Source organism: Heterodontus francisci, chromosome 34 (assembly GCF_036365525.1).
Source record: "Heterodontus francisci isolate sHetFra1 chromosome 34, sHetFra1.hap1, whole genome shotgun sequence".
Classification (NCBI taxonomy): Eukaryota; Metazoa; Chordata; class Chondrichthyes; order Heterodontiformes; family Heterodontidae; genus Heterodontus; species Heterodontus francisci.
In genome coordinates, this window is record NC_090404.1 from 1,069,721 (window position 1) to 1,096,309 (window position 26,589).

Sequence of the window (26,589 nt, forward strand, 5' to 3'; positions counted from 1 at the left end):
ATGGCGATGTGTGAGGATGTGCTGCTCTGCAACTTCGCCAAGTGCCGAGCCAAGCTCTCCGGCTTCGCCTGGGTCACGGCCTGTTCGCACGTCTTCTGCGACCAGCACGGCAGCGGCGAGTTCAGCCGCTCGCCCGCCCTCTGCCCGGCCTGCAAGAGCGCCCTGGCCGGCAAGCTGGACATTGTCCGCACCGAGCTCAGCCCGTCCGAGGAGTACAAGGCCATGGTGCTGTCCGGCCTCCGGCCAGAGCTCATCCTGGACATCGCGTCCCGGGCCCTGGCCTTCTGGACTTACCAGGTATCGCCGGCCGCCCGCGGTCCCACAGAGGAGCCCCCACCCCCCCGGGATCCCAGAGCTTCACCCACCCCCCCGGGATCCCAGAGCTTCACCCACCCCCCCGGGGTCCCACAGAGGAGCCCCCACCCCCCCGGGATCCTTCAGAGCTTCAGCCACCCCCCCGGGGTCCCACAGAGCTTCACCCACCCCCCCGGGATCCCAGAGCTTCACCCACCCCCCCGGGGTCCCACAGAGCTTCACCCACCGCCCCCGCGGTCCCACAGAGGAGCCCCCACCCCCCCGGGATCCTTCAGAGCTTCACCCACCCCCCCGGGATCCCACAGGGCATCACCCACCGCCCCGCGGTCCCACAGAGCATCACCCACCCTGGCGTCCCACAGAGCTTCACCCACCCCCCCGGGATCCCAGAGCTTCACCCACCCCCCCGGGATCCCACAGGGCATCACCCGGAGCCCCCCCCCGGGATCCTTCAGAGCTTCAACCACCTCCCCGGGATCCCACAGGGCATCACCCACCGCCCCGCGGTCCCACAGGGCAGCCCCCACCGCCCCCGGGATCCTTCAGAGCTTCACCCACCCCCCCGGGATCCCACAGGGCATCACCCACCGCCCCGCGGTCCCACAGGGCAGCCCCCACCGCCCCCGGGGTCCCACAGAGCATCACCCACCCTGGCGTCCCACAGAGCATCACCCACCTCCCCGGGGTCCCACAGAGCATCACCCACCTCCCCGGGGTCCCACAGAGCATCACCCACGTTCCCCGGGGTCCCACAGAGCATCACCCACGTTCCCCGGGGTCCCACAGAGCATCACCCACCCTGGCGTCCCACAGGGCATCACCCACCCACCCTGGCGTCCCACAGAGCATCACCCACCTCCCCGGGGTCCCACAGAGCATCACCCACGTTCCCCGGGGTCCCACAGAGCATCACCCACCCTGTCCCACAGAGCATCACCCACCCCCCCGGGGTCCCACAGAGCATCACCCACGTTCCCCGGGGTCCCACAGAGCATCACCCACGTTCCCCGGGGTCCCACAGAGCATCACCCACCCTGGCGTCCCACAGGGCATCACCCACCCACTCTGGCGTCCCACAGGGCATCACCCACCCTGTCGTCCCACAGAGCATCACCCACCCCCTGGGGTCCCATCAGGCATCACCCACCTCCCCGGGGTCCCACAGGGCAATCCCACCTCCCCGGGGTCCCACAGGGCAGCCCCCACCTCCCCGGGGTCCCACAGGGCATCACCCACCTCCCCAGGGTCCCACAGGGCATCACCCACCTCCCCAGGGTCCCACAGGGCATCACCCACCTCCCCGGGGTCACACAGGGCAGCCCCCACCCCCTGGGGTTCCATGGGACAGCATCCACTCCGGGGTCCCAAAGAATCCCCCCCCGGGGTTTGATGGAGTATCCCGCACCCGGCGTCCGAGGCAGCACCCAGCCCGGGGTCCAAAAATACCCCACCTCAGGGTCCCGATAACTTCCACCCTGGGCCCCTGATAACCGCGGGATCCCAATGGACCCTGATAACCCCGGGATCCCAATAAACCCCACCCGGAGTCCTAATACCCCCACCATCCTGGGCTCCCAATGTACCAATAACTCCCACCTCGAGGTCCCGGTAACCCTCACCCGAGTCCCAATAACCCCATTCAGCTGGTCCTGTTGATGGTGTAAAATTATTTTTATTTTGTATATTTGAAGGCAGTCTGGAATACAGAGGGACTGAACGTTATGTTACAGCTGTACAGAACCTTGATCAAATCCCCATGTGGATCACTGCGTTCAGTACTGGGCATCCCACCTCATGAGGGACAGAGAGGGTGCAGCTAAGATTCACCAGAATGATCCCATTCACCAAAATTATGCAGATGGATTGCATAAAGGAGGCTTGTATTCCCTCGAGTATAGAAGATTAAGGGATGATCTAACTGAGGAGCTTAAGATGATTAAAAGATGTGATAGTCTCTCTCAATCGACCCTATTTCCTCTAGTGATGGTGGGTGGGGTGGGGGGGGGGGGGAGGCCAGAACAAGGGGAAGGATCTCAAAATTCAAGCCAGGCTGTTCAGGGGTGATGTAAGGAAGCGCTTCTTCATACAAAGTGGGGGGCGAAAATCTGGAACTCTCTCCATGAAAAGTCTGTGGATGCCGGAGAGACAACTGAAATTTTCAAAACTGAGATCGATAGACTGTTGTTGGGTAAGGGTATTGAGGGACATGCAGCAAAGGTAGGTAAATGGAGTGAAGATACAGATCAGGCACGATCTGACTGGTGGTATGGCAACGATGGGCTGAATGGCCTCCTCTTCACATCAAAAATCCATCAATCGCAATCTGGAAAATCGCTATGACCCTCCAGCATTCACATCCTCTTGCGGGGAGGGGAGTGAGTGTTCACTACCCCTTTGCATGAGAAAGGTGCTTCCTGTTTTGTAAGGCTATGGGAAAGAGCAGGGAAATCAGCAGGAGTAATCGGAGCACTGTGCACAGTTCCAGTCTCCATATCACACTCTGAGCACTGTGTACAGCTCCGGTCTCCACATCACACTCTGAGCACTGTGTACAGTTCCAGTCTCCATATAACACTGGGAGCACTGTGTGTAGTTCGGGTCTCCATATCACACTCTGAGCACTGTGTACAGTTCTAGTCTGCATTTCACACTTGGAGCACTGTGCACAGTTCCAGTCTCCAAATCACATTCGGAGCACTGTGAACAGTACCGGTCTCCATATCACACTCGAAGCACTGTGTACAGTTCCGGTCTCCATATCACACTCGGAGCACTGTGTACAGTTCCAGTCTCCATATCACACTCGAAGCACTGTGTACAGCTCCGGTCTCCACATCACACTCTGAGCACTGTGTACAGTTCCAGTCTCCATATCACACTGGGAGCACTGTGTACAGTTCCAGTCTCCATATCACACTGGGAGCACTGTGTACAGTTCCAGTCTCCATATCACACTCGGAGTACTGTGTACAGTTCCAGTCACCATATCACAATGGGAACACTGTGTACAGTTCCAGTCACCATATCACACTCGGAGCACTGTGTAAAGTTCCAGTCTCCATATCACACTCGGAGCACTGTGCACAGTTCAGTCACCATATCACACTGGGAGCACCGTGTACAGTTCCAGTCTCCATATCACACTCGGAGCACTGTGTACAGTTCCTGTCTCCATATCACACACGGAGCACTGTGTTTCGTTCCAGTCTCCATATCACACTTGGAACACCGTGTACAGTTCCAGTCTCCATATCACACTCGGAGCACTGTGTACAGTTCAGTCTCCATATCACACTGTTAGCACTGTGTACAGTGCAGTCTCCATATCACACTGGGAGCACTGTGTACAGTTCCAGTCTCCATATCACACTCGAAGCACCGTGTACAGTTCCAGTCTCCATATCACACTCGGAACACAGTGTACAGTTCCTGTCTCCAGATCACACTCGGAGCACCGTGTACAGTTCCAGTCTCCACATCACACTCGGAGCACCGTGTACAGTTCCAGTCTCCACATCACACTCGGAGCACTGTGTAAAGTTCCAGTCTCCATATCACACTGGGAGCACTGTGTACAGTTCCAGTCTCCATATCACACTCTCAGCACTGTGTCAGTTCCAGTCTCCATATCACACTGGGAGCACTGTGTACAGTTCCAGTCTCCATATCACACTCGGAGCACTGTGTAAAGTTCCAGTCTCCATATCACACTGGGAGCACTGTGTAAAGTTCCAGTCTCCATATCACACTGGGAGCACTGTGTACAGTTCCAGTCTCCATATCACACTCTCAGCACTGTGTACAGTTCCAGTCTCCATATCACACTGGGAGCACCGTGTACAGTTCCAGTCTCCATATCACACTCGGAGCACTGTGTACAGTTCCTGTCTCCATATCACACACGGAGCACTGTGTTTTGTTCCAGTCTCCATATCACACTTGGAACACTGTGTACAGTTCCAGTCTCCGTATCACACTTGGAGCACTGTGTACAGTTCAGTCTCCATATCACACTGTTAGCACTGTGTACAGTTCAGTCTCCATATCACACTGGGAGCACTGTGTACAGTTCCAGTCTCCATATCACACTCGAAGCACCGTGTACAGTTCCAGTCTCCATATCACACTTGGAGCACTGTTACAGTTCCAGTCTCCATATCACACTCGGAACACCGTGTACAGTTCCAGTCTCCATATCACACTGGGAGCACCGTGTACAGTTCCAGTCTCCATATCACACTCTGAGCACTGTGTACAGTTCCAGTCTCCACATCACACTCGGAGCACCGTGTACAGTTCCAGTCTCCACATCACACTCGGAGCACTGTGTACAGTTCCAGTCTCCACATCACACTGGGAACACTGTGTACAGTTCCAGTCACCATATCACACTGGGAACACTGTGTACAGTTCCAGTCACCATATCACACTCGGAGCACTGTGTACAGTTCAGTCTCCATATCATACTCGGAGCACTGTGTACAGTTCCAGTCTCCATATCACACAGGGAGCACTGTGTAAAGTTCCAGTCTCCATATCACACTGGGAGCACTGTGTACAGTTCAGTCTCCATATCACACTGGGAGCACTGTGTACAGTTCCAGTCTCCATATCACACTCTCAGCACTGTGTACAGTTCCAGTCTCCATATCACACTGGGAGCACCGTGTACAGTTCCAGTCTCCATATCACACTCGGAGCACTGTGTACAGTTCCTGTCTCCATATCACACACGGAGCACTGTGTTTCGTTCCAGTCTCCATATCACACTTGGAACACCGTGGACAGTTCCAGTCTCCATATCACACTCGGAGCACTGTGTACAGTTCAGTCTCCATATCACACTGTTAGCACTGTGTACAGTTCAGTCTCCATATCACACTGGGAGCACTGTGTACAGTTCCAGTCTCCATATCACACTCGAAGCACCGTGTACAGTTCCAGTCTCCATATCACACTCGGAACACAGTGTACAGTTCCTGTCTCCAGATCACACTCGGAGCACCGTGTACAGTTCCAGTCTCCACATCACACTCGGAGCACCGTGTACAGTTCCAGTCTCCACATCACACTCGGAGCACTGTGTACAGTCCCAGTCTCCATATCACACTCGGAGCACTGTGTACAGCACCGGTCTCCACATCACACTGGGAACACTGTGTACAGTTCCAGTCACCATATCACACTCGGGCACTGTGTAAAGTTCCAGTCTCCATATCACACTGGGAGCACTGTGTACAGTTCCAGTCTCCATATCACACTCTCAGCACTGTGTCAGTTCCAGTCTCCATATCACACTCTCAGCACTGTGTACAGTTCCAGTCACCATATCACAATGGGAACACTGTGTACAGTTCCAGTCACCATATCACACTCGGAGCACTGTGTAAAGTTCCAGTCTCCATATCACACTCGGAGCACTGTGCACAGTTCAGTCACCATATCACACTGGGAGCACCGTGTACAGTTCCAGTCTCCATATCACACTCGGAGCACTGTGTACAGTTCCTGTCTCCATATCACACACGGAGCACTGTGTTTCGTTCCAGTCTCCATATCACACTTGGAACACCGTGTACAGTTCCAGTCTCCATATCACACTCGGAGCACTGTGTACAGTTCAGTCTCCATATCACACTGTTAGCACTGTGTACAGTGCAGTCTCCATATCACACTGGGAGCACTGTGTACAGTTCCAGTCTCCATATCACACTCGAAGCACCGTGTACAGTTCCAGTCTCCATATCACACTCGGAACACAGTGTACAGTTCCTGTCTCCAGATCACACTCGGAGCACCGTGTACAGTTCCAGTCTCCACATCACACTCGGAGCACCGTGTACAGTTCCAGTCTCCACATCACACTCGGAGCACTGTGTAAAGTTCCAGTCTCCATATCACACTGGGAGCACTGTGTACAGTTCCAGTCTCCATATCACACTCTCAGCACTGTGTCAGTTCCAGTCTCCATATCACACTGGGAGCACTGTGTACAGTTCCAGTCTCCATATCACACTCGGAGCACTGTGTAAAGTTCCAGTCTCCATATCACACTGGGAGCACTGTGTAAAGTTCCAGTCTCCATATCACACTGGGAGCACTGTGTACAGTTCCAGTCTCCATATCACACTCTCAGCACTGTGTACAGTTCCAGTCTCCATATCACACTGGGAGCACCGTGTACAGTTCCAGTCTCCATATCACACTCGGAGCACTGTGTACAGTTCCTGTCTCCATATCACACACGGAGCACTGTGTTTTGTTCCAGTCTCCATATCACACTTGGAACACTGTGTACAGTTCCAGTCTCCGTATCACACTTGGAGCACTGTGTACAGTTCAGTCTCCATATCACACTGTTAGCACTGTGTACAGTTCAGTCTCCATATCACACTGGGAGCACTGTGTACAGTTCCAGTCTCCATATCACACTCGAAGCACCGTGTACAGTTCCAGTCTCCATATCACACTTGGAGCACTGTTACAGTTCCAGTCTCCATATCACACTCGGAACACCGTGTACAGTTCCAGTCTCCATATCACACTGGGAGCACCGTGTACAGTTCCAGTCTCCATATCACACTCTGAGCACTGTGTACAGTTCCAGTCTCCACATCACACTCGGAGCACCGTGTACAGTTCCAGTCTCCACATCACACTCGGAGCACTGTGTACAGTTCCAGTCTCCACATCACACTGGGAACACTGTGTACAGTTCCAGTCACCATATCACACTGGGAACACTGTGTACAGTTCCAGTCACCATATCACACTCGGAGCACTGTGTACAGTTCAGTCTCCATATCACACTCGGAGCACTGTGTACAGTTCCAGTCTCCATATCACACTGGGAGCACTGTGTAAAGTTCCAGTCTCCATATCACACTCGGAGCACTGTGTACAGTTCAGTCTCCATATCACACTGGGAGCACCGTGTACAGTTCCAGTCTCCATATCACACTCGGAGCACTGTGTACAGTTCCTGTCTCCATATCACACACGGAGCACTGTGTTTCGTTCCAGTCTCCATATCACACTTGGAACACCGTGGACAGTTCCAGTCTCCATATCACACTCGGAGCACTGTGTACAGTTCAGTCTCCATATCACACTGTTAGCACTGTGTACAGTTCAGTCTCCATATCACACTGGGAGCACTGTGTACAGTTCCAGTCTCCATATCACACTCGAAGCACCGTGTACAGTTCCAGTCTCCATATCACACTTGGAACACAGTGTACAGTTCCTGTCTCCAGATCACACTCGGAGCACCGTGTACAGTTCCAGTCTCCACATCACACTCGGAGCACCGTGTACAGTTCCAGTCTCCACATCACACTCGGAGCACTGTGTACAGTCCCAGTCTCCATATCACACTCGGAGCACTGTGTACAGCACCGGTCTCCACATCACACTGGGAACACTGTGTACAGTTCCAGTCACCATATCACACTCGGGCACTGTGTAAAGTTCCAGTCTCCATATCACACTGGGAGCACTGTGTACAGTTCCAGTCTCCATATCACACTCTCAGCACTGTGTCAGTTCCAGTCTCCATATCACACTCTCAGCACTGTGTACAGTTCCAGTCTCCATATCACACTGGGAGCACTGTGTAAAGTTCCAGTCTCCATATCACACTGGGAGCACTGTGTAAAGTTCCAGTCTCCATATCACACTGGGAGCACTGTGTACAGTTCCAGTCTCCATATCACACTCTCAGCACTGTGTACAGTTCCAGTCTCCATATCACACTGGGAGCACCGTGTACAGTTCCAGTCTCCATATCACACTCGGAGCACTGTGTTTTGTTCCAGTCTCCATATCACACTTGGAACACTGTGTACAGTTCCAGTCTCCGTATCACACTCGGAGCACTGTGCACAGTTCAGTCTCCATATCACACTGGGAGCACTGTGTACAGTTCCAGTCTCCATATCACACTCGAAGCACCGTGTACAGTTCCAGTCTCCATATCACACTTGGAGCACTGTGTACAGTTCCAGTCTCCATATCACACTCGGAGCACCGTGTACAGTTCCAGTCTCCATATCACACTCGGAACACCGTGTACAGTTCCTGTCTCCAGATCACACTCGGAGCACCGTGTACAGTTCCAGTCTCCACATCACACTCGGAGCACCGTGTACAGTTCCAGTCTCCACATCACACTCGGAGCACTGTGTACAGTTCCAGTCTCCATATCACACTGGGAGCACTGTGTACAGCTCCGGTCTCCACATCGCACTCGGAGCACTGTGTACAGTTCCAGTCTCCATATCACACTCGGAGCACTGTGTACAGCTCCGGTCTCCACATCACACTGGGAACACTGTGTACAGTTCCAGTCACCATATCACACTCGGAGCACTGTGTACAGTTCAGTCTCCATATCACACTGGGAGCACTGTGTACAGTTCCAGTCTCCATATCACACTCGGAGCACTGTGTAAAGTTCCAGTCTCCATATCACACTGGGAGCACTGTGTACAGTTCCAATCTCCATATCACACTGGGAGCACTGTGTACAGTTCCAGTCTCCATATCACACTGGGAGCACCGTGTACAGTTCCAGTCTCCATATCACACTGGGAGCACTGTGTAAAGTTCCAGTCTCCATATCACACTGGGAGCACTGTGTAAAGTTCCAGTCTCCATATCACACTGGGAGCACTGTGTCCAGTTCCAGTCTCCATATCACACTCTCAGCACTGTGTACAGTTCCAGTCTCCATATCACACTGGGAGCACCGTGTACAGTTCCAGTCTCCATATCACACTCGGAGCACTGTGTACAGTTCCTGTCTCCATATCACACACGGAGCACTGTGTTCCGTTCCAGTCTCCATATCACACTTGGAACACTGTGTACAGTTCCAGTCTCCATAACACACTCGGAGCACTGTGTACAGTTCAGTCTCCATATCACACTGTTAGCACTGTGTACAGTTCAGTCTTCATATCACACTGGGAGCACTGTGTACAGTTCCAGTCTCCATATCACACTCGAAGCACCGTGTACAGTTCCAGTCTCCATATCACACTTGGAGCACTGTGTACAGTTCCAGTCTCCATATCACACTGGGAGCACTGTGTACAGTTCCAGTCTCCATATCACACTGGGAGCACCGTGTACAGTTCCAGTCTCCATATCACACTGGGAGCACCGTGTACAGTTCCAGTCTCCATATCACACTGGGAGCACTGTGTAAAGTTCCAGTCTCCATATCACACTGGGAGCACTGTGTACAGTTCCAGTCTCCATATCACACTCTCAGCACTGTGTACAGTTCCAGTCTCCATATCACACTGGGAGCACCGTGTACAGTTCCAGTCTCCATATCACACTCGGAGCACTGTGTACAGTTCCTGTCTCCATATCACACACGGAGCACTGTGTTCCGTTCCAGTCTCCATATCACACTTGGAACACTGTGTACAGTTCCAGTCTCCACATCACACTCGGAGCACCGTGTACAGTTCCTGTCTCTACATCACACTCGGAGCACTGTGTACAGTTCCAGTCTCCAGATCATACTCGGAGCACCGTGTACAGTTCCTGTCTCTACATCACACTCGGAGCACTGTGTACAGTTCCAGTCTCCAGATCACACTCGGAACACCGTGTACAGTTCCAGTCTCCACATCACACTCGGAGCACCGTGTACAGTTCCAGTCTCCACATCACACTCGGAGCACTGTGTACAGTTCCAGTCTCCATATCACACTGGGAGCACTGTGTACAGCTCCGGTCTCCACATCGCACTCGGAGCACTGTGTACAGTTCCAGTCTCCATATCACACTCGGAGCACTGTGTACAGCTCCGGTCTCCACATCACACTGGGAACACTGTGTACAGTTCCAGTCACCATATCACACTCGGAGCACTGTGTACAGTTCAGTCTCCATATCACACTGGGAGCACTGTGTACAGTTCCAGTCTCCATATCACACTCGGAGCACTGTGTAAAGTTCCAGTCTCCATATCACACTGGGAGCACTGTGTACAGTTCCAATCTCCATATCACACTGGGAGCACTGTGTACAGTTCCAGTCTCCATATCACACTGGGAGCACCGTGTACAGTTCCAGTCTCCATATCACACTGGGAGCACTGTGTAAAGTTCCAGTCTCCATATCACACTGGGAGCACTGTGTAAAGTTCCAGTCTCCATATCACACTGGGAGCACTGTGTCCAGTTCCAGTCTCCATATCACACTCTCAGCACTGTGTACAGTTCCAGTCTCCATATCACACTGGGAGCACCGTGTACAGTTCCAGTCTCCATATCACACTCGGAGCACTGTGTACAGTTCCTGTCTCCATATCACACACGGAGCACTGTGTTCCGTTCCAGTCTCCATATCACACTTGGAACACTGTGTACAGTTCCAGTCTCCATAACACACTCGGAGCACTGTGTACAGTTCAGTCTCCATATCACACTGTTAGCACTGTGTACAGTTCAGTCTTCATATCACACTGGGAGCACTGTGTACAGTTCCAGTCTCCATATCACACTCGAAGCACCGTGTACAGTTCCAGTCTCCATATCACACTTGGAGCACTGTGTACAGTTCCAGTCTCCATATCACACTGGGAGCACTGTGTACAGTTCCAGTCTCCATATCACACTGGGAGCACCGTGTACAGTTCCAGTCTCCATATCACACTGGGAGCACCGTGTACAGTTCCAGTCTCCATATCACACTGGGAGCACTGTGTAAAGTTCCAGTCTCCATATCACACTGGGAGCACTGTGTACAGTTCCAGTCTCCATATCACACTCTCAGCACTGTGTACAGTTCCAGTCTCCATATCACACTGGGAGCACCGTGTACAGTTCCAGTCTCCATATCACACTCGGAGCACTGTGTACAGTTCCTGTCTCCATATCACACACGGAGCACTGTGTTCCGTTCCAGTCTCCATATCACACTTGGAACACTGTGTACAGTTCCAGTCTCCACATCACACTCGGAGCACCGTGTACAGTTCCTGTCTCTACATCACACTCGGAGCACTGTGTACAGTTCCAGTCTCCATATCACACTGGGAGCACTGTGTACAGCTCCGGTCTCCACATCACACTGGGAACACTGTGTACAGTTCCAGTCACCATATCACACTCGGAGCACTGTGTACAGTTCAGTCTCCATATCACACTGGGAGCACTGTGTACAGTTCCAGTCTCCATATCACACTCGGAGCACTGTGTAAAGTTCCAGTCGCCATATCACACTGGGAGCACTGTGTACAGTTCCAGTCTCCATATCACACTCTCAGCACTGTGTACAGTTCCAGTCTCCATATCACACTGGGAGCACTGTGTACAGTTCCAGTCTCCATATCACACTGGGAGCATTGTGTACAGTTCCTGTCTCCATATCACACACGGAGCACTGTGTTTCGTTCCAGTCTCCAGATCACACTTGGAACACTGTGTACAGTTCCAGTCTCCATATCACACTCGGAGCACCGTGTACATTTCCTGTCTCCAGATCACACTCGGAGCACCGTGTACAGTTCCAGTCTCCTATCACACTCGGAGCACTGTGTACAGTTCCAGTCACCATATCACACTGGGAACACTGTGTACAATTCCAGTTTCCACATCACACTTGGAGCACTGTGTACAGTTCCAGTCTCCATATCACACTCGGAGCACCGTGTACAGTTCCAGTCTCCATATCACACTCGGAACACCGTGTACAGTTCCTGTCTCCAGATCACACTCGGAGCACCGTGTACAGTTCCAGTCTCCACATCACACTCGGAGCACCGTGTACAGTTCCAGTCTCCACATCACACTCGGAGCACTGTGTACAGTTCCAGTCTCCATATCACACTGGGAGCACTGTGTACAGCTCCGGTCTCCACATCGCACTCGGAGCACTGTGTACAGTTCCAGTCTCCATATCACACTCGGAGCACTGTGTACAGCTCCGGTCTCCACATCACACTGGGAACACTGTGTACAGTTCCAGTCACCATATCACACTCGGAGCACTGTGTACAGTTCCAGTCTCCATATCACACTGGGAGCACTGTGTACAGTTCCAGTCTCCATATCACACTCGGAGCACTGTGTAAAGTTCCAGTCTCCATATCACACTGGGAGCACTGTGTACAGTTCCAGTCTCCATATCACACTGGGAGCACTGTGTACAGTTCCAGTCTCCATATCACACTGGGAGCACCGTGTACAGTTCCAGTCTCCATATCACACTGGGAGCACTGTGTAAAGTTCCAGTCTCCATATCACACTGGGAGCACTGTGTAAAGTTCCAGTCTCCATATCACACTGGGAGCACTGTGTCCAGTTCCAGTCTCCATATCACACTCTCAGCACTGTGTACAGTTCCAGTCTCCATATCACACTGGGAGCACCGTGTACAGTTCCAGTCTCCATATCACACTCGGAGCACTGTGTACAGTTCCTGTCTCCATATCACACACGGAGCACTGTGTTCCGTTCCAGTCTCCATATCACACTTGGAACACTGTGTACAGTTCCAGTCTCCATAACACACTCGGAGCACTGTGTACAGCTCCGGTCTCCACATCACACTGGGAACACTGTGTGCAGTTTCAGTCTCCATATCACACTCGGAGCACTGTGTAAAGTTCCAGTCTCCATATCACACTGGGAGCACTGTGTACAGTTCCAGTCTCCATATCACACGCTCAGCACTGTGTACAGTTCCAGTCTCCATATCACACTGGGAGCACCGTGTACAGTTCCAGTCTCCATATCACACTCGGAGCACTGTGTAAAGTTCCAGTCTCCATATCACACTGGGAGCACTGCGTAAAGTTCCAGTCTCCATATCACACTGGGAGCACTGTGTACAGTTCCAGTCTCCATATCACACTCTCAGCACTGTGTACAGTTCCAGTCTCCATATCACACTGGGAGCACCGTGTACAGTTCCAGTCTCCATATCACACTCGGAGCACTGTGTACAGTTCCTGTCTCCATATCACACACGTAGCACTGTGTTTCGTTCCAGTCTCCATATCACACTTGGAACACTGTGTACAGTTCCAGTCTCCATATCACACTGGGAGCACCGTGTACAGTTCCTGTCTCCATATCACACTCGAAGCACCGTGTACAGTTCCAGTCTCCATATCACACTTGGAGCACTGTGTCCAGTTCCAGTCTCCATATCACACTCGCAGCACCGTGTACAGTTCCAGTCTCCATATCACACTCGGAACACCGTGTACAGTTCCTGTCTCCAGATCACACTCGGAGCACCGTGTACAGTTCCAGTCTCCACATCACACTCGGAGCACCGTGTACAGTTCCAGTCTCCACATCACACTCGGAGCACTGTGTACATTTCCAGTCACCATATCACACTCGGAGCACTGTGTACAGTTCAGTCTCCATATCACACTGGGAGCACTGTGTACAGTTCCAGTCTCCATATCACACTCTCAGCACTGTGTACAGTTCCAGTCTCCATATCACACTGGGAGCACCGTGTACAGTTCCAGTCTCCATATCACACTCGGAGCACTGTGTAAAGTTCCAGTCTCCATATCACACTGGGAGCACTGTGCAAAGTTCCAGTCTCCATATCACACTGGGAGCACTGTGTACAGTTCCAGTCTCCATATCACACTCTCAGCACTGTGTACAGTTCCAGTCTCCATATCACACTGGGAGCGCTGTGTACAGTTCCAGTCTCCATATCACACTGGGAGCACTGTGTACAGTTCCTGTCTCCATATCATACACGGAGCACTGTGTTTCGTTCCAGTCTCCAGAATCAACTTGGAACACTGTGTACAGTTCCAGTCTCCATATCACATTCGGAGCACCGTGTACAGTTCCTGTCTCCATATCACACTCGGAACACCGTGTACAGTTTTTTAGAATTAGAATTAGAATATTACAGCGCAGTACAGGCCCTTCGGCCCTCGATGTTGCGCCGATCATCTGACCTACACTATTCCATTTTCATCCATATGTCTATCCAATGACCACTTAAATGCCCTTAAAGTTGGCGAGTCTACTCCTGTTGCAGGAAGGGCGTTCCACGCCCCTACTACTCTCTGCGTAAAGAAACTACCTCTGACATCTGTCCTATATCTTTCACCCCTCAACTTAAAGCTATGTCCCCTCGTGTTTGCCATCCTCATCCGTGGAAAAAGACTCTCACTATCCACCCTATCTAACCCTCTGATTATCTTGTATGTCTCTATTAAGTCACCTCTCCTCCTCCTTCTCTCTAACGAAAACAACCCCAAGTCCCTCAGCCTTTCCTCCTAAGACCTTCCTTCCATACCAGGCAACATCCTAGTAAATCTCCTCTGCACCCTTTCCAAAGCTTCGACATCCTTCCTATAATGCGGTGACCAGAACTGCACGCAATACTCCAGGTGCGGCCTCACCAGTGTTTTGTACAGCTGCATCATGACCCCGTGGCTCCGAAACTCGATCCCCCTACTAATAAAGGCTAACACACCATATGCCTTCTTAACAGCCCTATTAACCTGGGTAGCAACTTTCAGGGATTTATGTACCTGGAGACCAAGATCTCTCTGCTCATCTACACTACCAAGAATCTTCCCATTAGCCCAGTACTCTGCATTGCTGTTACTCCTTCCAAAGTGAATCACCTCACACTTCTCCGCATTAAACTCCATTTGCCATCTCTCAGCCCAGCTCTGCAGCCTATCTATGTCCCTCTGTACCCTACAACACCCTTCGACACTATCCACAACTCCACCGACCTTCGTGTCATCCGCAAATTTACTAACCCACCCTTCTACACCCTCATCCAGGTCGTTTATAAAAATGACAAACAGCAGTGGCCCCAAAACAGAACCTTGCGGTACACCACTAGTAACTAAACTCCAGGATGAACATTTGCCATCAACCACCACCCTCTGTCTTCTTTCAGCTAGCCAATTTCTGATCCAAAGCTCTAAATCACCTTCAACCCCATACTTCCGTATTTTCTGCAATAGCCTACCGTGGGGAACCTTATCAAACGCCTTACTGAAATCCATATACACCACATCCACGGCTTTACCCTCATCCACCTGTTTGGTCACCTTCTCGAAAAACTCAATAAGGTTTGTGAGGCACGACCTACCTTTCACAAAACCGTGCTGACTATCGCAAATGAACTTATTCTTTTCAAGATGATTATAAATCCTGTCTCTTATAACCTTTTCCAACATTTTACCCACAACCGAAGTAAGGCTCACAGGTCTATAATTACCAGGGCTGTCTCTACTCCCCTTCTTGAACAAGGGGACAACATTTGCTATCCTCCAGTCCTCCGGCACTACTCCTGTCGACAATGACGACTTAAAGATCAACAACAACGGCTCTGCAATCTCCTCCCTGGCTTCCCAGAGAATCGTAGGATAAATCCCATCTGGCCCGGGGGACTTATCTATTTTCACTCTTTCCAAAATTGCTAACACCTCCTCCTTGTGAATCTCAATCCCATCTAGCCTAGTAGGCTGTATCTCAGTAATCTCCTCGGCAACATTTTCTTTTTCTACTGTAAATACTGACGAAAAATATTCATTTAACGCTTCCCCTATCTCCTGATTCCGCACACAACTTCCCACTACTATCCTTGATTGGCCCTGTTCTAACTCTTATCATTCGTTTATTCCTGATATACCTATAGAAAGCCTTAGGGTTTTCTTTGATCCTATCCGCCAATGACTTCTCGTGTCCTCTCCTTGCTCTTCTTCGCCCTCCCTTTAGATCCTTCCTGGCTAGCTTGTAACTCTCAAGCGCCCTAACTGAGCCTTCACGTCTCATCCTAACATAAGCCGCCCTCTTCCTCTTGACAAGCGCTTCAACTTCTTGAGTAAACCACGGCTCCCTCGCTCGACAACTTCCTCCCTGCCTGACAGGTACATACTTATCAAGGACACGCATTAGCTGCTCCTTGAATAAGCTCCACATTTCGTTTGTGCCCATCCCCTGCAGTTTCCTTCCCCATCCTACACATCCTAAATCTTGCCTAATCGCGTCATAATTTCCTTTCCCCCAGCTATAATTCTTGCCCTGCGGTATATACCTGTCCCTGCCCATCGCTAAGGTAAACCTAACCGAATTGTGATCACTATCGCCAAAGTGCTCACCTACATCTAAATCGAACACCTGGCCGGGTTCATTACCCAGTACCAAATCCAATGTGGCATCGCCCCTGGTTGGCCTGTCCACATACTGTGTCAGAAAACCCTCCTGCACACACTGGACAAAAACAGACCCATCTAAAGTACTCGAACTATAGTATTTCCAGTCAATATTTGGAAAGTTAAAGTCCCCCATAACCACTACCCTGTTACTCTCGCTCCTGTCGAGAATCATCTTCGCTATCCTTTCCTCTACATCTCTGGAACTATTCGGAGGTCTATAGAAAACTCCCAACAGGGTGACCTCTCCTCTCCTGTTTCTAACCTCGGCCCATACTACCTCAGTAGACGAGTCCTCAAACGTCCTTTCTACCGCTGTAATACTTTCCTTGATTAACAATGCTACACCCCCCCCTCCTTTACCCTCTTCTCTGCTCTTTCTGAAACATCTAAATCCCGGAACCTGCAACATCCATTCCTGCCCCTGCTCTACCCATGTCTCCGAAATGGCCACAACATCGAGATCCCAGGTACCAACCCATGCTGCAAGCTCACCCACCTTATTCCGGATGCTCCTGGCGTTGAAGTAGACACACTTTAAACCAAGTTCTTGCTTGCCAGTGCCCTCTTGCGTCCCTGTAACCTTATCCCCTACCTCACTACTCTCAACAGCCTGTGCACTGGAACTACAATTTAGGTTCCCATTCCCCTGCTGATTTAGTTTAAACCCCCCCGAAGAGCACTAACAAATCTCCCCCCCAGGATATTGGTACCCCTCTGGTTCAGGTGAAGACCATCCTGTTTGTAGAGGTCCCACCTACCCCAGAAAGAGCCCCAATTATCCAGGAAACCAAAACCCTCCCTCCTACACCATCCCTGCAGCCACGTCCTGTCTCCAGATCACACTCGGAGCACCGTGTACAGTTCCAGTCTCCACATCACACTCGGAGCACTGTGTACAGTTCCAGTCTCCATATCACACTCGGAGCGCTGTGTACAGTTCCAGTCTCCATATCACACTCGGAGCACCGTGTACAGTTCCTGTCTCCAGATCACACTCGGAGCACCGTGTACAGTTCCAGTCTCCTATCACACTCGGAGTACTGTGTACAGTTCCAGTCACCATATCACACTGGGAACACTGTGGACAGTTCCAGTCTCCATATCACACTCGGAGCACTGTGTACAGTTCCAGTCTCCATATCACACTCGGAGCACTGTGTACAGTTCCAGTCTCCATATCACACTCTGAGCACTGTGTACAGTTCCAGTCTCCATATCACACTCAGAGCACTGTGTACAGTTCCAGTCTCCATATCACACTCAGAGCACTGTGTACAGCTCCAGTCTCCATATCACACTCGGAGCACTGTGTACAGTTCCAGTCTCCATATCACACTCGGAGCACCGTGTACAGTTCCAGTCTCCATATCACACTCGGAGCACTGTGTACAGTTCCAGTCTCCGTATCACACTGGGAGCACCGTGTACAGTTCCAGTCTCCATATCACACTCGGAACACCGTGTACAGTTCCTGTCTCCAGATCATACTCGGAGCACCGTGTACAGTTCCTGTCTCCACATCACACTCGGAGCACCGTGTACAGTTCCAGTCTCCACATCACACTCGGAGCGCCGTGTACAGTTCCAGTCTCCACATCACACTCGGAGCGCCGTGTACAGTTCCTGTCTCCAGATCACACTCGGAGCACCGTGTACAGTTCCAGTCTCCTATCACACTCGGAGCACTGTGTACAGTTCCAGTCACCATATCACACTGGGAACACTGTGTACAGTTCCAGTCTCCGCATCACACTTGGAGCACTGTGTACAGTTCCAGTCTCCATATCACACTCGGAGCACTGTGTACAGTTCCAGTCTCCATATCACACTCTGAGCACTGTGTACAGTTCCAGTCTCCATATCACACTCGAAGCACCGTGTACAGTTCCAGTCTCCATATCACACTGGGAGCACTGTGTACAGCTCCGGTCTCCACATCACACTGGGAACACTGTGTACAGTTCCAGTCACCATATCACACTCGGAGCACTGTGTACAGTTCAGTCTCCATATCACACTGGGAGCACTGTGTACAGTTCCAGTCTCCATATCACACTCGGAGCACTGTGTAAAGTTCCAGTCTCCATATCACACTGGGAGCACTGTGTACAGTTCCAGTCTCCATATCACACTCTCAGCACTGTGTACAGTTCCAGTCTCCCTATCATACTGGGAGCACCGTGTACAGTTCCAGTCTCCATATCACACTCGGAGCACTGTGTAAAGTTCCAGTCTCCATATCACACTGGGAGCACTGTGTAAAGTTCCAGTCTCCATATCACACTGGGAGCACTGTGTACAGTTCCAGTCTCCATATCACACTATCAGCACTGTGTACAGTTCAGTCTCCATATCACACTGGGAGCACTGTGTACAGTTCCAGTCTCCATATCACACTCGGAGCACTGTGTAAAGTTCCAGTCTCCATATCACACTGGGAGCACTGTGTACAGTTCCAGTCTCCATATCACACTCTCAGCACTGTGTACAGTTCCAGTCTCCCTATCATACTGGGAGCACCGTGTACAGTTCCAGTCTCCATATCACACTCGGAGCACTGTGTAAAGTTCCAGTCTCCATATCACACTGGGAGCACTGTGTAAAGTTCCAGTCTCCATATCACACTGGGAGCACTGTGTACAGTTCCAGTCTCCATATCACACTATCAGCACTGTGTACAGTTCCAGTCTCCATATCACACTGGGAGCACCGTGTACAGTTCCAGTCTCCATATCACACTCTCAGCACTGTGTAAAGTTCCAGTCTCCATATCACACTCGGAGCACTGTGTAAAGTTCCAGTCTCCATATCACACTGGGAGCACTGTGTACAGTTCCAGTCTCCATATCACACTATCAGCACTGTGTACAGTTCCAGTCTCCATATCACACTGGGAGCACCGTGTACAGTTCCAGTCTCCATATCACACTCGGAGCACTGTGTACAGTTCCTGTCTCCATATCACACACGGAGCACTGTGTTTCGTTCCAGTCTCCATATCACACTTGGAACACTGTGTCCAGTTCCAGTCTCCATATCACACTCGGAGCACTGTGTACAGTTCAGTCTCCATATCACACTGTTAGCACTGTGTACAGTTCAGTCTCCATATCACACTGGGAGCACTGTGTACAGTTCCAGTCTCCATATCACACTCGGAGCACTGTGTACAGTTCCAGTCTCCATATCACACTCGGAGCACTGTGTACAGTTCCAGTCTCCATATCACACTCGCAGCACCGTGTACAGTTCCAGTCTCCATATCACACTCGGAACACCGTGTACAGTTCCTGTCTCCAGATCACACTCGGAGCACCGTGTACAGTTCCAGTCTCCACATCACACTCGGAGCACCGTGTACAGTTCCAGTCTCCACATCACACTCGGAGCACTGTGTACAGTTCCAGTCTCCATATCACACTCTGAGCACTGTGTACAGTTCCAGTCTCCATATCACACTCAGAGCACTGTGTACAGCTCCAGTCTCCATACCACACTCGGAGCACCGTGTACAGTTCCAGTCTCCATATCACACTCGGAGCACTGTGTACAGTTCCAGTCTCCAGATCACACTCTGAGCACTATGTACAGTTCCAGTCTCCAGATCACACTCTGAGCACTGTGTACAGTTCCAGTCTCCATATCACACTCAGAGCACTGTGTACAGTTCCAGTCTCCATATCACACTCGGAGCACTGTGTACAGCTCCAGTCTCCATACCACACTCGGAGCACTGTGTACAGCTCCAGTTTCCATATCACACTCGGAGCACTGTGTACAGTTCCAGTCTCCATATCACACTCGGAGCACCGTGTACAGTTACAGTCTCCATATCACACTCGGAGCACTGTGTACAGTTCCAGTCTCCATATCACACTGGGAGCACTTTGTACAGTTCCAGTCTCCATATCACACTGGGAGCACCGTGTACAGTTCCAGTCTCCGTATCACACTGGGAGCACCGTGTACAGTTCCAGTCTTCATATCACACTCTGAGCACTGTGTACAGTTCCGAACTCCATATCACACTCGGAACACTGTGTACAGTTCCAGTCTCCATATCACACTCGGAACACTGTGTACAGTTCCAGTCTCCATATCACACTCGGAACACTGTGTACAGTTCCAGTCTCCATATCACACTGGGAGCACCGTGTACAGTTCCAGTCTCCATATCACACTGGGAGCACCGTGTACAGTTCCAGTCTCCGTATCACACTGGGAGCACCGTGTACAGTTCCAGTCTTCATATCACACTGGGAGCACCGTGTACAGTTCCAGTCTCCATATCACACTGGGAGCACCGTGTACAGTTCCAGTCTCCGTATCACACTCGGAACACTGTGTACAGTTCCAGTCTCCATATCACACTCGGAACACTGTGTACAGTTCCAGTCTCCATATCACACTCGGAACACTGTGTACAGTTCCAGTCTCCATATCACACTGGGAGCACCGTGTACAGTTCCAGTCTCCGTATCACACTGGGAGCACCGTGTACAGTTCCAGTCTTCATATCACACTCTGAGCACTGTGTACAGTTCCAGTCTCCATATCACACAGGGAGCACTGTGTCCAGTTCCAGTCTCCATGTTATAGAAAGTATATGGAGTAAATAAGAATGTGGAATTTGCTGTCACTGTTTGATGTGAATAGCATTCAAGGGAAAGCTAAATAAACGTATGAGGGAGAATGGAATAGAAGGATATTTTGATGAAGTAGTGGTGGGACCTCTGGGCCGAATGGCCTTTTCCTTGGTGATTTCATTCGGAATGGCTCGGTGAATTTAAGCTCGTTGCTCCCCACCATCTCCACCACCCCACTCTCCATTTGAACTGCGGTTTTAACGTGTGGTCTCTCTAGATTCACCAGGAACGGATGTACCAAGAATACGCCTACAGCAAAGCAGAGGGGCGGCTGAGGCAGATGGAGAAGCTGTACACTCAACAGATCCAGGGCAAGGACATGGAGGTGAGCAACAGCCGCGGAGAGGTGTCCTCACTTAAGAAGCTGCTGGAGGAATATAAGAAGAAATACAGTGAGATATCAGAGAAGCTGATGGAGAGGAACAGGCAGTATCAGAAGCTGCAGGGCCTGTACGACAGCCTCCGTCTTCGCAGCATGGCTGTGACCGGAGAGGGGGATTCGGCCGTGGCAGCAGGACCTCCTGGAGCCCTCTATGGCCTGGCTTTAGGTACGAGCACTCCAGGGTGTTCAAAACGTCGCATTAGAGGCTCTGGTCCCTCAGGCCACCAGGGCTCCACCCTCTGGAATAACTTTCCTCAACCTCTCTGCCTCCCAACTTTGTCCTTCAACTCGTCAGCTTAGACCAATCTCTTGGTCAACAGTCCTAATATCTCCTCTTGCTCCCTCCTGTTATCTCCGTGTGCTCCCGATATCGCCAGCTCTGTTAATATCTCCTTTGGTGGGGAGCTGAAGCGTAGCATTTGACAGCCTGGGGAGGGAGCGGCACTAGACTGGGAGGGAGCGGGACTAGACTGGGAGGGAGCGGGACTAGACTGGGAGGGAGCGGGATAGACTGGGAGGGAGCGGGACTAGACTGGGAGGGAGCGGCAGAGCGAGATTAGACTGGGAGGGAGCGGGAAAGCGAGGTTAGACTGGGAGGGAGCGGGAGAGCTAGATTAGACCTGGAGTGAGCGGGAAAGCGAGGTTAGACTGGGAGGGAGCGGGAGAGCTAGATTAGACTGGGTCATGAGGGAGAGAGTAGGTTGAGACTGGGTCGGGGGGGGGGGGGGAGACAGTGGGATTAGACTGGGTCGGGGGGGGGGGGGGAGACAGTGGGATTAGACTGGGTCGGGGGGGGGGGGGGGGAGACAGTGGGATTAGACTGGGTCGGGGGGAGGGAGACAGTGGGATTAGACTGGGTCGGGGGGAGGGAGACAGTGGGATTAGACTGGGTCGGGGGGAGGGAGACAGTGGGATTAGACTGGGTCGGGGGGAGGGAGACAGTGGGATTAGACTGGGTCGGGGGGAGGGAGACAGTGGGATTAGACTGGGTCGGGGGGAGGGAGACAGTGGGATTAGACTGGGTCGGGGGGAGGGAGACAGTGGGATTAGACTGGGTCGGGGGGAGGGAGACAGTGGGATTAGACTGGGTCGGGGGGAGGGAGACAGTGGGATTAGACTGGGTCGGGGGGAGGGAGACAGTGGGATTAGACTGGGTCGGGGGGAGGGAGACAGTGGGATTAGACTGGGTCGGGGGGAGGGAGACAGTGGGATTAGACTGGGTCGGGGGGAGGGAGACAGTGGGATTAGACTGGGTCGGGGGGAGGGAGACAGTGGGATTAGACTGGGTCGGGGGGAGGGAGACAGTGGGATTAGACTGGGTCGGGGGGAGGGAGACAGTGGGATTAGACTGGGTCGGGGGGAGGGAGACAGTGGGATTAGACTGGGTCGGGGGGAGGGAGACAGTGGGATTAGACTGGGTCGGGGGGAGGGAGACAGTGGGATTAGACTGGGTCGGGGGGAGGGAGACAGTGGGATTAGACTGGGTCGGGGGGAGGGAGACAGTGGGATTAGACTGGGTCGGGGGGAGGGAGACAGTGGGATTAGACTGGGTCGGGGGGAGGGAGACAGTGGGATTAGACTGGGTCGGGGGGAGGGAGACAGTGGGATTAGACTGGGTCGGGGGGAGGGAGACAGTGGGATTAGACTGGGTCGGGGGGAGGGAGACAGTGGGATTAGACTGGGTCGGGGGGAGGGAGACAGTGGGATTAGACTGGGTCGGGGGGAGGGAGACAGTGGGATTAGACTGGGTCGGGGGGAGGGAGACAGTGGGATTAGACTGGGTCGGGGGGAGGGAGACAGTGGGATTAGACTGGGTCGGGGGGAGGGAGACAGTGGGATTAGACTGGGTCGGGGGGAGGGAGACAGTGGGATTAGACTGGGTCGGGGGGAGGGAGACAGTGGGATTAGACTGGGTCGGGGGGAGGGAGACAGTGGGATTAGACTGGGTCGGGGGGAGGGAGACAGTGGGATTAGACTGGGTCGGGGGGAGGGAGACAGTGGGATTAGACTGGGTAGGGGGGAGGGAGACAGTGGGATTAGACTGGGTCGGGGGGAGGGAGACAGTGGGATTAGACTGGGTCGGGGGGAGGGAGACAGTGGGATTAGACTGGGTCGGGGGGAGGGAGACAGTGGGATTAGACTGGGTCGGGGGGAGGGAGACAGTGGGATTAGTCTGGGTCGGGGGGAGGGAGACAGTGGGATTAGACTGGGTCGGGGGGAGGGAGACAGTGGGATTAGACTGGGTCGGGGGGAGGGAGACAGTGGGATTAGACTGGGTCGGGGGGAGGGAGACAGTGGGATTAGACTGGGTCGGGGGGAGGGAGACAGTGGGATTAGACTGGGTCGGGGGGAGGGAGACAGTGGGATTAGACTGGGTCGGGGGGAGGGAGACAGTGGGATTAGACTGGGTCGGGGGGAGGGAGACAGTGGAATTAGACTGGGTCGGGGGGAGGGAGACAGTGGGATTAGACTGGGTCGGGGCGAGGGAGACAGTGGGATTAGACTGGGTCGGGGGAGGGAGACAGTGGGATTAGTCTGGGTCGCGGGAGGGAGACAGTGGGATTAGACTGGGTCGGGGGGAGGGAGACAGTGGGATTAGTCTGGGTCGGGGGAGGGAGACAGTGGGATTAGACTGGGTCGGGGCGAGGGAGACAGTGGGATTAGTCTGGGTCGGGGGGAGGGAGACAGTGGGATTAGACTGGGTCGGGGGGAGGGAGACAGTGGGATTAGACTGGGTCGGGGGGAGGGAGACAGTGGGATTAGACTGGGTCGGGGGGAGGGAGACAGTGGGATTAGACTGGGTCGGGGGGAGGGAGACAGTGGGATTAGACTGGGTCGGGGGGAGGGAGACAGTGGGATTAGACTGGGTCGGGGGGAGGGAGACAGTGGGATTAGACTGGGTCGGGGGGAGGGAGACAGTGGGATTAGACTGGGTCGGGGCGAGGGAGACAGTGGGATTAGTCTGGGTCGGGGGGAGGGAGACAGTGGGATTAGTCTGGGTCGGGGCGAGGGAGACAGTGGGATTAGTCTGGGTCGGGGGGAGGGAGACAGTGGGATTAGACTGGGTCAGGGGAAGGGAGACAGTGGGATTAGACTGGGTGAGGGGGAGGGGCAGAGGCAGGGCACGGTGATGATTAAACAGGTGATCGAACGGTTACTTCTCTCCAGCAGGTGGAATGGCCAAGTTTGTCTCCACAGAGACCCCAGCGAGGAAGCCATCAGGCGAGGGGGATTTCCGCCTCCGGCCGTCCTTTTTCGGCTCACCCGCTCCCGACTGCCCCGGAGGTTTCTTCAGCTTCTCTCCGGGTGACGAGCGGGCTCACCATCACCACCACCACCATCAGGCCCCCCATCCAGGGCCCAGCAGCTCCTTCAAGATGAAAAAGATGAGAGAGATGTGAGCTGACACGGTTGCCGGGGTGGGTGGGGGCTGTGAAACCGAGGTGCAGGAGCCGGCTGAAAGGGGAGTCACAATTCAGACGCAACCACAACTGACCAGAGCCGAAGGCCCTTCCTCCTCTACCTGATGTGTTATGTCCCTATGTCACACTGTACCCACTCCCCACCACCACTCACAGTGACGTGCGCCAACCAAGGTCGCCTTGTTTAAACTGACACAACGGCACACGAATCCAACAGTTGTGCCCAACAGCAGGTCACCTCCTGCTATCGGCTGCTGCCGCCAGCCAGCTCCTGCTGGCCCGTCCCTCTCCACAAGGACCTGTTTCGCGTGATAGCCAAATAACCGGCTCGTCTCTCTACCCACCCATCCCCCAAGTATTTGACAGTGTTTCACCATGTTGATTCTTTCAAGATTTGGCAGATAAAACCTTTTGCCTTTATGTGGATTGTGGTCTTGTCATTTTACTCTGCCTTTGTAACATTTACTACTGCAGATCAGCCTCAAAATGCCTCCCCAATAGGTGCCACAGGCAACACAGAATTGTACGGTGCAGAAGGAGGCCATTCAGCCCATCAGAGCTGTGCAAGCTCTCTCAAATGTGCCACCCAATTCCTTCCAATCTTTACCGTTGCTCCCCATAATCCTGCAACTTTCTCCTTGGCAACTATTTACCCAATTCCCTTTTGAAAGTTACTATTGAATCTGTTTCCGCCGCCCTTTCAGGCAGTGCGTTCCAGATCACATCTCATCTCATCTCCCTGTCTGCCTCATTTGCCAATTATCTTTAATCGTGTCCTCTGGTTATCAACCTCCTCATCATTCAGAACCTCCCATTGCTCTGTGGAGATCCCCCCTGCCCCATTCCTCCACCTAACCGATGTCACTCATCCCTGGGACCACACGAGGAAATCTTGTCCGCACTCTCTCCAAGCCCTTGACATCTTTCCTGCAGATTCCTCGAATGGTGACTGGTTTCATAAACTTGCCTTGTGTTCCCTTGAGTGTCGGAGATTGATCATAAAGGAGGAGGAGGAGGCCCCTCAAGCCTGCTCCACCATCCAGCAAGATCACTCACAGTTGATCTTCTACTTCAACCTCACCTTCCGGCACCATCCCCATATCCCTTAATTCCCAAAACTCTATCCAGCTCAGTCTTGAATATACTCAACGACTGAGCCTCCACAGTTCTCATGGGTAGACAATTCCAAAGATTCACAGCCCTGGCCCACCCTTTATCCTGAGACTGCGCCCTCCCGGGTTCCAGACTCTCCAGCCAGAGGAAACAGTCTCTCAGTATCTACCCTGTCAAGTCCCTTAAGAAACTTAATATGTTTCAATAAGATCACCTCTCATTCTTCTAAACTTCAGGGATTATGGGCCTCATCTACTCAATCTCTCCTCATTGTCCAATCATCACATCCCAGGAACCAGTCCAGTGAACCTTCGCTGTACTTGCTGTAGGACAAATATGTCCTTCCTCAGGCAAGGGCACCAAATCTGTCCACAGTTCCCCAGGTGTGGTCTCACCAACACCCTGTATCATTGCAGTAAGACTTCTCTCCTCTTATACTCCAATCCCTTTGGAACTAAAGTGAACATACTATTTGCCTAATATAATATACATACCATTTACCTTCCTAATTGTTTGCTGTACCTGCAT

General features: G+C 52.4%; 1 protein-coding gene across 1 annotated transcript; it reads left to right on the plus strand.

The window, feature by feature from the left end:
- LOC137348906 (E3 ubiquitin-protein ligase CCNB1IP1) lies at positions 1-25,197 on the plus strand. The gene is made up of 3 exons (XM_068014137.1): positions 1-297; positions 21,362-21,692; positions 24,698-25,197. Exons 1-3 carry the CDS (start codon positions 1-3, stop codon positions 24,925-24,927), a joined length of 858 nt encoding a protein of 285 aa, XP_067870238.1. The 3' UTR covers positions 24,928-25,197.
- The last annotated feature ends 1,392 nt before the right edge of the window (positions 25,198-26,589 follow it).

What these genes read in the sequence shown, in the direction of transcription:
- LOC137348906 (XM_068014137.1), top strand. Translation starts at nt 1, where the DNA reads ATGGCGATGTGTGAGGATGTGCTGCTCTGCAACTTCGCCAAGTGCCGA. An exon ending in TGGCCTTCTGGACTTACCAG is followed by an intron (nt 298 to 21,361) that starts GTATCGCCGGCC and finishes TGGTCTCTCTAG; the next exon opens with ATTCACCAGGAACGGATGTA. An exon ending in CCTCTATGGCCTGGCTTTAG is followed by an intron (nt 21,693 to 24,697) that starts GTACGAGCACTC and finishes TCTCTCCAGCAG; the next exon opens with GTGGAATGGCCAAGTTTGTC.